Source organism: Balaenoptera physalus, assembly GCF_965194825.1.
Source record: "Balaenoptera physalus genome assembly, chromosome: 4".
NCBI classification, from domain to species: Eukaryota; Metazoa; Chordata; class Mammalia; order Artiodactyla; family Balaenopteridae; genus Balaenoptera; species Balaenoptera physalus.
This window is the reverse complement of record NC_138891.1, coordinates 100644576-100658756: the sequence shown is the minus strand read 5'-3', so window position 1 is coordinate 100658756 and position 14181 is coordinate 100644576. Positions and strand designations below refer to the sequence as shown.

General features: G+C 37.6%; 1 protein-coding gene and 1 long non-coding RNA gene across 2 annotated transcripts in view; one reads left to right on the top strand and one right to left on the bottom strand.

The window, feature by feature from the left end:
• The window catches only part of LOC309660153, a 639313-nt gene that overhangs the window by 519073 nt on the left and 106059 nt on the right, over positions 1 to 14181 (bottom strand). The gene's annotated exons all lie outside the window — the stretch shown is intronic.
• Positions 1 to 14181, top strand: part of EPHA6 (EPH receptor A6) — an 870129-nt gene that overhangs the window by 853663 nt on the left and 2285 nt on the right. The window contains exons 17-18 of the mRNA XM_082460667.1: positions 3607 to 3800; positions 6003 to 6074. Of these exons, the coding sequence (XP_082316793.1) occupies positions 3607 to 3800; positions 6003 to 6074 (266 nt within the window). The remainder of the gene's footprint in view (positions 1 to 3606; positions 3801 to 6002; positions 6075 to 14181) is intronic.

Sequence of the window (14181 nt, the reverse complement as noted above, 5' to 3'; positions counted from 1 at the left end):
TTGCTGAACACATTATGGATAAAGGTTCCAGGTGAAGGACCACACTTTCTTGTCACTCTGTCTTCTTACAGGCCAATCATGAGAGCAACTTTGTCAAAAGAGAGTAAACAGCCTGCTTGACACCAAGCAGGCTGGATGTGAGTGTCAGCTGTTTACAGCAGTTGTCTGGAAAAGTCAGCTCCCCAGCAGCTAAGGACTTTTGGGTAAATGGGAAATAGTAAACCTTCTGGACAGGAGTAAGAAACCACCAGTCTTTACAGAAGTTGACGTTGGGTCCAGTGCCCTCTGTCTTAGAGAAGAGCAAGGCCCAATCTCACCTGGCCGTTGTCTAACCAAACCAGGGAGAAATTATATCATTTTGAACAATACTACTTGATGCCCCAGTTTTTTTATTAATGTTTCCTTCTGAGGTACTTCAAATGCTGTCATGCTTCTGCTTTGAATCCGTCTTGGGTAGCTTGAGACTCCAGGTTTTCTAAGAGTCTGCTCGCTATCAAGACAAATCCCAAAATTTCTTCTAATAGCTTTTGTTTTTGTCAATAACATTTATTAATGTGTCAGGCACCATACTAAGGGATGAGAATACAAAATATAGGGACATAATTCCTTCTTTTAAGTATGCTTAGCCTGAGAGGAAGCAGATGAAATATTACAATACAATGTAACAGATGCAACAATAGAAATGTGTGCAGGACTCAGAAGCACTCAGAAATTACTCTGTTCAGCCAGAGATTACATTTTGCAAACTATGAAGTAAATATGTTTTTGATTTACCCAGAATATAAAGCTTAGGATCCAAGTAAAAACATTGAAGCCCAATTAGCAGATGTATGACAATAGATAAAATGGTAATCATCACTCCTAAAATTACATCAGTTGATATAAAATTGGAGAGGAAGATGTTATCATGAGAACTGAAAAGCATTCCTGGGGAATAGCCAGAGGAAAAGTTTGGAAGCTAAAAGGAACAAAGTTCAAATTTCAGCTCTACCACCTATGCTGTGTGAATTTAGGCAAGTTTCCTAACATCTCTGAGTCTAAATTTTCTCATTTAAAAATAGGGATAATAATAACTACCATATTGAGTTATTTTAAGCAGTAAATGAAGAAAACTATGCAAAGCATCTAGCACATGGTGCTCGATAAAGGCAGCTAATTTTTTTCTCAGACTATAACTTCACTTGTCATCTATTTTATTCTATGCACTTATAATTAGGTAACTGTGAAATCGACTAGAGAGCTCTCCTGGGGTGGGATTTTAAAGTCTTTCTATAATGGAGTTCTATCCTATTTTTCTTAGTTACTTTTCAAAACTATCCACAGTAGTTTTGATGCATTATAAGCATTTTTATACACATCCTGTTTTACTAAAATGTGTTGCAAAATGTCTTAAAATTCAAGCCTAGTTGGTAGCAAAAGTAGTCAGAAAACAGATAAGAAAAAATCCTATTCAATAATGGAATATAAAATGAACAGAAAAAAAGCTAGTATCCTGACAGGTTAAAGTGTTTTTGTCACAAAGACACAGATGGGATTATGAGAAATTCCCTATTACTAAAAAAGCTAAATCTTAGCAGTTAAGAGGTTCCTGAAGACATATTTTTGCTTCTTTTTACAGACTGCCTCTAGCATAAATTATAGATATTTTAGAGTCATGTCAAATAGTGTCAATTAAAAAAGAAATTAAAATGAGATGTGGTTTTTTTTTTTTATTATTATAGAAAATGAAAGTGTGTAGATGGTGGTACAATAAAGAGAGCACTGATAACAATATTTACACTTACATTTTTGTATTTCTGTTGTTGGCACAGGGAAGAGGTAAGCTTGAACTGTGCCTGTCTTTAAATATTCGTCTGTCCCTCAATTTTCCCACATCAAAAATGGGGAAATATCAACGGAAAAGCTTGGGTCCTAGCCCACCAGACACCTCCATTTTGAGGGGCAGGGGGAAGATGCCGACACAGGACCATAAGATGCACCTTTTAAAAGACCTTCATTTTTCCTCACAAGGTGGCATTTTAGGGGGGTGGGGGGCTGGGGATTTCAGAGAGCCTGCCCTGCTTTAGGCAAATCCTGAGCAACAATCCTTTAAAAACCCTCCCAGAGAACCGCCTAGTCTACAAAAATGTGGTTCCAGTTCAGTGCCCTCTCTATGCAAAGTTTTTCTTTTTAACTGTTTTGTTAAATTTTAACAATTGGGAAATTTTGAAAGCTGCTTTACACACTTCCTTGCCTTCTTAAAATAAAAGCAGATGAATGTTAAAAAAAAAAAATGGGGTAAATAAACCCTTTCCTTTGTCTTTCTCCCAGAGATAATGTAAGAATAGTCACGTGAATACCTTTGAACACTTTATTAAAAACTAAGCTACATAAATTCCAGGTCAACTTTATTGCATTGTTAGGAAATTCCCAGTGGGTAGTATATTAAACAGATAAATAGATAAATACCTTACCTTATCTTGTATGTGATTTCCTAAGTACTAAAAAAAAAATACAGTTATCTTGTTGTTACTCTTAACTTTGGCTTCTTATCCTGTCCCTAAAGCTACACTGTCCTATAGAGTAGCCACTTGCCACATGTGGCTATTTAAAATTTAATGTCAATTAATTAAACTAAAACTAAAAATTCAGTTCCTCAGTCTTACCAGCCACATTTCAAATGCTCAATAGCCACATGTGACTACTTGCCACCATGTTGGACAGAGAGAACATTTCCGTCATCACAGAAAGTTATATTGGAGAGTACTGGCCCAGAGGATACTCCGGCTGAATGTCCTGTTGCTCTGTGACCTGAAGCTGGGCACTGATAGCATTCAAAGATTAAATGACCTTAGAAGTTCTGAAAGGACTTCATAATCACGTCAGTGTCAGACTAAGGGAAAGACAGAAGTGAGTGAAGAATTAAAGAGGCAGGGACTTCCCTGGTGGCACAGTGGTTAAGACTCTGCACTCCTGATGCAGGGGGCCTGGGTTCGATCCCTGGTCAGGGAACTAGATCCCACATGCATGCCACAACTAAGAGTTTGCATGCCGCAACTAAGGAGCCCGCCTGCCGCAACTAAGACCCGGTGCAACCAAATAAATAAAATAAAGAATTAAATAGACAATAAAGAAGAAAGAAGGAAGGATGGCTACAAAAAGAATACACACTGACATTATTATAAAAGGATAAAAAATGAATCAGGAATTCAGTGCTTCTGCAGAAGTACAGTTTTACTTAAAACATTTGTCACATGTGGTTTGTATTAAACACATCAATCTTAGACTAACTTCCTGATGTCCTAACTGGGTTTTGAGGCATTCCAGCTAAATCACACAAAAACTATTTCTGGACATTGGGATGAAATTTTACCTCCCATATGTATACCACAAGTTTAAAAAACATATTTTTCCTCTCAAGGGGGGTCAGCAGATGCTACGAAGATACTTGCAATTCTTGTTCACAACTTTCGTATTTATCCTTGTCTGGACCACATGTACTCACAAGTAGTTTTCATGCTTACCAATGTTTTGGCTTCCACTTCCTGTATAAAAGGAATTATAACTTAAAATATGTGTTATTTGTCCCCAAAAGTAAGAGAATAACCTGTGTATGTTTACATTTAGGTCATTCTGTCCATTGAAGAAGGTTACAGACTTCCAGCTCCCATGGGCTGTCCAGCATCTCTACACCAGCTGATGCTCCATTGCTGGCAGAAGGAGAGAAATCACAGACCAAAATTTACTGACATTGTCAGCTTCCTTGACAAGCTGATCCGCAATCCCAGTGCCCTTCACACCCTGGTAGAGGACATCCTTGTGTAAGATGCATAATGTTGATTTTTCCCCTTGACAATCATAATTTCTTTCAGGATGTAGACAAGACTAACAGGTAAAGAGGAGAAAGTTTGCCTTGATAACTGTCTAGTTGTCTACCTGTTAGAATATTCTGTATAAACCATATTTTATTTATCAACTGAAAAAGCAGTTTATTAACATTTTTAAAAATGATTTTTTTCCACAAGAAAACAGGTTCCCCTTTCCTTTTGTCCATATCTAATCTTTCTGAATGACTTTTTAAATATTTTTTCCTGTGTGGGTCTATGGTATTTCTAATTCCTTTCTTGACTTAACTGATTTTCTTCTTACCTTTATAAGAAGAAAATCTTATGTGTGTGTGTGTGTGCAGCCCCTTTAATTTTCTTGTCCATTCTATATTCTATTCCTCTCTTTGAAATGGCAAGCAAGACAGGGGCAATTTGTGAATCAGCCAGGAGCAAGGATGTCTCCTGCTGATATGATCACACCCAGCTGTTGTTACTTTCCATTGCTTAGACCAGAAAAAGACAGATGACAAGACAAGAAAATGAAAGCACTCATCCACCATTTTATAGAAGTCAGTAGCGTTGAGAGATCTACCCACTTCTCTCTGAAAAGCAATTATAAGAGGGAGAGTAGAAGAAAAAAAACCACCGCCATCTATGTGTGAACATATAACATTTAAAATATTGTTAAGTTGAAAATATATTTCTTTAGGCCAAATTGGACTTAAAAATAACCAAATCATTTTCAAAGCTTACTTTCCTGACTCAGGAGATGGCCAATAGGATAAACAGATGTTCAACTTTAGGTCACAAGTTCAAGTCAGTGCAGGTTTTAGTGACAATAAAGCCAAAGGCTCTTCAAGAACTGCTTGAAACAGACCTCAGTTCATAGCAGAGCATAGAAGAGTTCACCTCTAAATCACTAATTGGCAGCCTCAGTAAAGTGAAGCCAAGCATGAAATAGCTAGAGAATAAACTATTATTCTAGCCCATCTTCCCTAAAGCAGTCCAGCACAGGAAGCTGTAATGGTGGGAGTGGGCGTGGAGGCCATTTTGAATTTTATCATAAAAGCAATGGGCAGCCATTGAAGGATTTTAAACAAGAGAATGTCATGATCACATTTGCATTTCTGAAAGATCACTCTAGGGCTGATTTAAACCAGAAGTATAAAACAAGGAACAAGACGGGAAACAGAGACAGTTATATGTTTTCAGCAATCCAAGCTAGGAAAGGTCAGGGCCTGACTTATGAAATGAGAATAAGTCTGGAGTCAGGAGATAAGAAAATGGATTTATTACTAGACAAGGAAAACGAATGTGTCTTGGTCATTGAGTGAACAAGCAAGGAGGAGAAAAGAATCAAGATATTTGTGAGGTTTCTTTCTTAGACAAGTCGGTTGATGGTATTACCACTGAGAGAGGGGGAGAAGGACAAGTTTTTGGAATAGAAATGAGACCATTTCGTGCATATTGAGTGGAAGATTCCTGTGGGGCATCTAAGTGAAGATATCCAGTAGGCACTTATATTTATATAGGTTGAACTCAGTTAAAAAGATCTGGGCTAAAGATGTAGATTTGGAGATCATCAGCATATTGATTGTACCTGAAGCTTTAAGCGTAGTTAAGATAACCCATGGAGAATATAAAGAATGAAAAGAAATAGGAAAAGAATGCAAACCTTTGGAACACCAAGATTTAAGAAATGAGTTGAAGAAGTGTACCCAAAGGAGACTGAGAAAGAAGAGCCAGACAGGTAATGAGGAAAACAGGGAAAGCACAGTATCCTAGAAGCCAAAAAAAGGAGACAGTTCCAAGGAGTTTAATGTCCAAGGCTTTATGAAGCTCCCTTAAGATAAAAATGAAGTGTGTCCATTGGATTTAGCAACTATGTGTTTAGGTTTCATGGGTGGCCTTTGCAAGAGCATTTTCACTAGCATCATGTAAGACAAACTCAGTGGGGGAGGAGTGAGTGTGAGGTCAGAGAGAGGAGCTATACACAGTACCAAGTCCAGTACGGTTTTCTCAAGAAATCTGTATCTGAAAAGAAAGAGAAGTGGTTAGAGAAAATGTTTCTTGTGTTTTGTTTTTATATGTTTTATTGAAGAGATGAGCATGCTTTAAAAATGAAGAGAAAGAACTACTAGAAAGGGATCGTGGAGTGAGCCTGAAATCATTTAATCTGAGCCTCTTGTGGTTTAGGGTCAACGGACTCCACAGCCAGTGCCCGTCAACAGAGCTCTCTGACTGTTCTATGGCTGTAGACGCAGGCAGGTAAGAGCCTTCTTTTTGAAGAAAAGCAGATAAAACAATTTCTTCCGTGCTTTTTCAAGATAATGAATCTTCATCATATTTGAAAATAATGATAAAGAATTTAAGATGAGAAAATATCAAAAAGTCCAAATGATCCAGAGGTAAAGTCAACATGAGGGCTGGTGACTGAGGGCCAGAAGTTATGGTTTAACTGGGTGGGCGGTAATCCAGTGGACAGGCCAGAGAAAGGCAGGCTCCGCGATGGCGCTGCCACATGTGGGCCCGGAGTTCTAAAGTCTAATCTCTGGGACTTCCCTGGTGGTCCAGTGGTTAAAGACTTCGCCTTCCAATGCAGGGGATGTGGGTTCGATCCCTGGTTGGGGAGCTAAGATCCCACATGCCTCGTGGCCAAAAAACCAAAACATAAAGCAGAAGCAATATTGTAACAAATTCAGTGAAGACTTTAAAAATGGTCCACATTAAAAAAAAAAAAAATCTTAAAAAAAAAAAAAAAGTCTTATCTCTGGGGGACCAAATGGAAGTTTTTGTGACTGATTTGCTATCCTTGTTTCTGACAAAGACATATGTGCTACCCTTAATATACTCTTGTTTGGGAAACAAAAAGAACCAGAGTTCTAAGGGTATCATGCCTGAACCTTTATCAGTATTCTTGTTTTCAAAACAGCCTGAGTGGGTTTCCCTTGTCCACCCCCTCACCCGCAATGCCACCCACCTACCCTGATCCCAGAGCACTGAGACCGTTTAGGGAGAAGAGGTGTGGTAGATTGAAGGACGGCAATGTTAGATACAGAATGCCTGCTTTGTTTTATGCTTACAAAACTGTGACATTGCCACTCCATCCCCCAAATTCCAAAGCCCAGTCACTTGTCCCAGAGTGATGCTGGACGAAGGAAACACGATGGGGTGTAGAATTGCAGTCTTTCCTCCCATGTATCTCTCAAGCAGGTAAAGGAGCCTAAGAGGATAATTCGCAGCAGCTCTTATTAAACTCTCCTGTACGCTCCTTTTCTCTAGTATCCCCAAACTCCCAAGGTTCTCTCACACTCCTTTACGGACATAACTCTCTCACCCACTAGGTCCCCATGGTTTTTATTCCACTCTAATTGCTTTTTTTCTCAAGAATTCACCTGAGAAGGTTTAATCCATTCTCTTGACAGAGTAGTAAGAGGGGAAGAAATTAAGGTGACAAAGAGGGGAGAGGAAAGCTGCGAAACCCACAGCTTCATCATTTTATACCAGCATATTGGAAATTTCATAGACCTTATATCTGTAATTTTTCTTTCAAAAGACAGAATACCCAGTAGAAAAAAAAAAATTGTTGGTCAGAGAAGGCTTTTATTATTTAGAACAACCACTCCAAATAATGCTGACATTCTTGTGCCTGACACACGCCCATGGGAGTATTCAGAGCTCTGTGAAGTCCCCAACCTTCTTGCTTTCTCTGCTACTCAAGAAAGCATATGGATATATAAGTGAATGTAATGATAGAAGTACAACCTTAAATCCGATTGATTGTAAAAAATAATTTGAGAAAGTACCTTAGTAATATAGGCAGTCATCCTTTCATGCATGAATTTCAAACTACCTTCATTTTCATTTACAGTACAATGATGCCTTATAACCTCCTTTCAAAGAAATATCTGTAGCTGTCACAGCCCCTGGGAAAAGGGCCCAGCTTGAGACCAAGGCTACATGGAGAACGACATCAGGAGCGGTGTCCGGCCACACCCTTTGAAACACCTCTTCTCCCTTTCCCTGACCCTCAGGACCAACCCAGAGGCAAGCATATTGCCATGGAATCGAGAGTCACATCTGGGGCCCGGTAGTTTAATAGCACAAAGTAGATTGATGACTATCTGGCTGTCCCTTCACCCAGCCCTACCTTCCCCACCCTACCTACATCGTCCTATGCACTCCCCCTCCAACCTCTTAACCCCCACCCCTGTTTCTTCCATACACCATAGCCTACTGAGTGCACTAGGTTGAAGTCAGCTGGACAGTGCCTTTTGGACAACGCTGCAGTGTAATAGGAAAATAACTCTTTCTTCCAATCCTGCTCCAGATCCCCAGCATGTCACTGATAAGAATTTTATAGATTATGGGCTCCTCGACAACATCAGCTAAAAGGTAGCATTCAGAAACAGGCAACAATTGACCAGATGGACCAGTCCATGACAGAAATCATATTCCACCCAGGCCAAGGCACATAGGAATATTCTCACTACCTGCTAGGCCATAACTAAGGCTCTTATAATATTTTGGCTCTTAGGAACTGGGACCACCACTTTCCTTAGTACGTGTAAATTAACTGTTGAACTTTCAAGCACTTGGCTTCTGGTAATATGTGAATCGTGAAGGTAAGGAAGAGCTCAAACCAGTATCATCTGCTTTAGAGAACTGCAAGTAAACATTATAAGACTAAATGGTACTACCTCCCTCCATCCAATTAATTAAGCACCTGTAATGCTGTCTTCTGAGGGCAATAACTTTCAACAGTTTGTTAGAAATGTTTCCATTCATTTTGAAAACATCTTGCTAAGTGCTGCCGAGGCTGTCCATAATCATCACTTACTAAATTGTTTATCTCTATAAACCAAGTCATGGACAACTTGTTCTGTTTAATTTTTGTAACTAGCAGTTTTAATGTTGTTTTTCCTGACAGAGAAATAACTGGCTGGACAAAACTAGTGTTGTAACTGAGTGATAAGCAAAGCTTTGCAGAAGGAAGACAGAATATTAAGTATTCATCAGGAAGTGTGAAACTTCTACCCATTAGAAAATCTAAATTCAGTTCACATGAACTGTTACCACAATATAATACTACTAATGTTAATACCAGTACTAATATTGATACAAGTTCTATTAATCATTATCAACAATAACTATTACTGCTATTTGTTGAGAGCCTACTATGTGCCAGTCATTGTACTAGGCACTTTTATCTGTCATGTCATGTAATTCTCACTGTTATTATCTCCATCCCTCATGTAAGGAAACAGAGACTCAAAGAGGCTAAATTTCCCAGGGGTACACAGCAAGTAATTACTAGATCAGGAATTTGAATGAGGTCCACCAACTGCAAAGTCCTTGTTCTTTCCACTACACAGTATACAATCACCGCACTGTTTATGATTATAGGAAAAGAGGATACGTTTTTACATCTCCAGATAGATTTTCTCTGGACTTACCAGACTTCATCAATGGAGTATATTAAAATTCCAAAAAGAATTTGTAGCAGAGCACAGCCTGTTATTTTATGTTCTGCTAAGCAAATACAAGGATGTAGAAAATGAGTATGCCCTCATTCATGGGAATAAGAAGCAAACACATAATCTGTATATTCCCCCAACTTTCTCCTACAATGCTCGGCCACTTGAAGAACATTACTTGAAAAAAGAAAGTAGTAACTACAACAAAATAAAGAAATGAGGAAACTATGGCAGCAACATAGTTCCACATTTACGTCCTCAAGCATTTTAGTAGTTTGAATTTTTCCAGTGTTGGCAAATGTATGCTTTGCTTCTTTTCCTTGTTATGGCCAACATTACTAACCATCACAGCACTCCTTCTCACTGAGCCCAGATGCTGCCTCTGTATCCTTTTTAAGACCGCATTTTGATAACCACTGGCAATGAATTGTAGTTGGCATGTGATATGAAATCTATTTCTGTCCCTGTATTATTTACCCACAAAAAATAGGCTTTCCTTGAGGTTCAGTGATCTGTTACTCTGACTATAGTGACCATGTGCTAAGAACTCTACTCAGAATGTGGGAAATATTTAAACAGTATTATTCCTACCCTGTATCTATCCTTCCTAATGTTTAAACACATCTATAATTTTTAAATTTGCTTTGAATTTCACTCCTTCATACTTTTTACCAATTATCAGCCTTATTATGAGAATTAAATAATCATGTCAATAAAAAAACCCTGAAGACTTACTGAAAATAAGAGGCTGACAAAAAATAACTCACGCTCCCAATTTAGCACTGAGGAGAGGCAGATTGTTTGGAACAAAGAGATATTGCCCACAGGCATGAAATAGTCACAAGATTTATGGCATGTTTCTATGCCCTTAGAATTTTATAACATCTTGTGCAAAATTTCACTTTAAAATTTTAAAAGAATATCAAAATTGTTTCATTAACTTGTGTTCAAGTTGACGATTAGGCCTATTTATGGGGAGGGCAATGTTTTATTTTTAAATCTAATTAGATAAATTCTTCCTTCGAAGGTTAGGTAGGTAGTTTGTATAGTAAATAGTGTAAAGTGTAGTCCCTTAGTCATGAGATGAGAAACTCATGTAAAAACAGTGATATTGAATAAGATAAATGTTGCTGTTGCGGTTCTAGGTCCCTTAACCCTGTGCTGCCTCATTCACCTGTAACTGCCTCTTCCTCCACTCTGAAACCTATCAAGACAGAGATAAGCAAACAGTTTTGCAATGTGAGGAATAAACTAAATAAACAGCATATTCATTAATAGGCTGACCATTATAGCAATAAGCTCTTACTCTTCCATTTAATGAGTTAAATGAAAGTAGATTATTCATCATGAATCAGCCATTGTGTCATGGACCAAACTTTTCTGTAGAGAATATTCAAATCTAAATTATCACTTATTTAATGAATTCCTTTAATACTTTCAGCATTGTACTAAGGCCTACAGAAAATAGAAAGATATATGAGAATGATTCCTGCCATCAGGGAGTTTTAACTTACTCTTTAAAAAAAATTCTTGTCTTATGGATTTTTCCCAAGGAAGTAATTCAACTGAAGCATAAAGATACATGTTCTATGATTATATAATCATCTGTAATAAATTTAATAAGGTTGCTAGCAATTTAAGAGTCTGACTCAGGGAATTAACAAATTATTAAGCATCAACATACAGAATACTATACACTCACTTGAATATTAGTTATGAAGACCACTGACATATAGAAAATATTCATCAGTATGTGAAATAAAGGCAATACAGAATAGAATGGACCCTATCTGAACAGTTCTGCTAACCATATATAAATGTAAGAGATAGGAAGAAGTTATGTTAGAGTGGTAAGGGGAGAAAAGCCTTCAAGCATGTGATAGTTTCATATTAAAACAAGATCCATAAATAAATAAATAAATAAACAAACAAGATCCTACCTTGGAATAGTGTTTCTCAAAGTACAACTTTTCTTGAATCATTTTTAATAGGTCTCTTACTTTTATATTTACATGATGAATATAAAATATGGAAAACTTTTGAGGATAAAAACCTTCCTGCTTTTTAATGGCAGTTTTGATACCTACTGGTAACCTAAGAACTTTCTAAATTAAAATACTAATACTATTATGAACTCAAAGGGCTCATTAGAATCCAGACTTCTTGGCTCTATAAGTGCTATTCATTTTCACATATTTAGATATATTGAGAGTATGTGTTTATTGCACCTTAAACTATACTATTACCTATTCTAGCTCTACCGCAGCCATTTCTGTAATCTAAATTGACCATAATTTATACCTGGAAGAATTTCCTAATTCTACCCCCTCCTCATTTTTCTGAGGAAAGTAGTAGACCTTTGAACTTCTACAATATGTACTTTTTTTATGTGAGGTTTTGCTGTAAAGACATTTCTCAGGTGGGAAGCTCCCACTAATCACCAAATAGCAGAAATTTCTACATGCTCAGCAAATAGCAGACTGAATTTATCATTGTACATGGTTGATAAGAAAGGGCATTTATTGTTTATTAGGTAATATTCCAGAGACTTCATGTGAGGGTGATGGCACCCAACCCTCAAAGCCAGAAAATAGCAGCATTTTTCAACTTCATTATAAGGTGAAAGAAAAGTTATTGCACAGTGGCTGTGAACAATGAGGGAATGCTGACCTTCCTAAATCAACTGTCAGTGTGGTGGTATAAAGGCCAAAGAGTAACTAGGTTACTAAAGATGTGTGGAGAGAAAGGGAATTATGGTATTGAAACATTCTAGGAGCAAATAGTGGATGCTTTTCAACAGAGAAATAGGCCATTAAAGTCATTTAGTATACAGAATGTCCTTCCATGACCTTTCTATACTAAGGACATAAAATTAGCAAATTACATTTCCACTCACCAATTATATGAATTGTGAAAGCTCAAGAGTTATTCCAGCATTATCTCAGGAGTGAGAAGTGGAAGTTATTTGACTATGTCTGTGCATAAGAATGGCATAGGAGTATGAAGGGAAAGTCACCTAAACAGATCCTTTTAGTTTGGTTCAGTTTCAACAGATTTCTCAGACAAGTAATTAAAAGACATGAGAGCCACAGTGTTTTGAAATAGGACATTCAGCTTCCTAATGTATATTGTTTTATTTATGTTAATAAGCAATAAGGATACCCTGGGCATTTTGATATTTAAACTTGGTCAGTGAACTTACTACAGCACTATTTCCTAAAGTATGTTCTGTAGGAAACTGGTCAGATAATTTAGGAAAATAGTGCAGAAGCTATTTTGAATCCTCTTATGTATTCATACTGCATATTAGGATAGTGAAGACTCTAAAAAATGCCACAATTAAAAACCCTGTTTAACTCTGTTTGCCATGGAGAACTTTATTGTTTTTATTGCTATATGAACTTTTATTTATTTGATAATTCTTATTAATATAAACACCCCTAGGAAACTAAGAAATATAGCAACCGTTAAAGTGTTTATTGGTAGATGCCATGATAGCTTTTCAACCTTTGAACATAACTAAACTTTGTTTAGGGTCAAATCATGAATCATTCTGATACTAATTAGAATGAAACAGCCCATAATCAAATAGCATTGCAGTTTTTAGTACAGGAAAATAAAATGTGGCTTTACAGCCTCCAAAATAGGAAATAATGGTAACAGAATTGAGTCGTGGTAAAAAGGACACAAGTCACTGTGAAGAGTAACCAGACTCCATATGGACTACAGTATATTCACAAGATACATGCATTTAGTTTATGCAAATTTCAATTATATAGAAAGAGCAATAATCCCTGGATTTCCCTGTCATCCTTCTTCACCCCCCGTCCACCTTCAACTAGAATCCAGTTTAGATAAGTAGAAGTCAATGTAGACTCAAAGAAAAACCAAAGAAATGAATTTTAGGTCTTTAGTAGGGACTTTGTCCTAAACAATTCCAAGGGGCGTCTTTCAGGGTCTTCAGGAGTCATACAGTGTACAACTTGTATGCCCATTTATTATGTACATCTCTGGCTTTTGTGCTCCTAAAGACCCGAGTCCTGGTGATATACCTATATGTATCTATGTCTGTATATTCACACATTCACTAGCCTTTTCAAAATAATACCTTTATATTATCTTTATATTAAAACTACAAAAATATCCCCAACTGGAATGCCCTTCTGCATCAGATCTTAGGAACAGAAATACAGATTTCTGTATCACTTACTTTAAGAACCATCAATGACAGATTCTTTTTTCTTGTTAACCCAAGCTTGCATTGATTTTGCTTTAGTTTTGTGCTTTATTAGTATCTGTGCTTTGGGCTGTATTACCCTATACTTGGATGTATGTAAATCTTATTCATGCAGTTGAGCTCTATGACAGCAGAAATTACTTTTTAATAAATAATAAATTCTTGTTGAATGTTTGAGGACAAATAAATGGAGCCTTGATCAATGAATTCACCACAAAAAAAAGAAGGGGCTATCATAGCAAATGTGAAAAAGGGGACTTCCCTGGTGGCGCAGTGGTTAAGAATCTGCCTGCCAATTCAGGGGACATGGGCTCGATCCCTGGTCTGGGAAGATCCCACATGCCGCAAAGCAACTAAGCCTGTGCGCCACAACTACTGAGCCTGCGCTCTAGAGCCCACGTGCTGCAACTACTGAAGCCCGCCCGCCTAGAGCCCGTGCTCCTCAACAAGAGAAGCCACCACAATGAGAAGCCCGCGCACTGCAACGAAGAGCAGCCCCCGCTCACCACAACTAGAGAAAGCCGGCGCGCAGCAATGATGACCCAACGCAGCCAAAAATAAATTTTAAAAAATTTTTTAAATGTGAAAAAGGCCAAAGGGCATAGATTCAGTGGCAGGTCAGAAAGCGTTTGAGTGAATAGCCTGTGGCTAGTTACTTTCT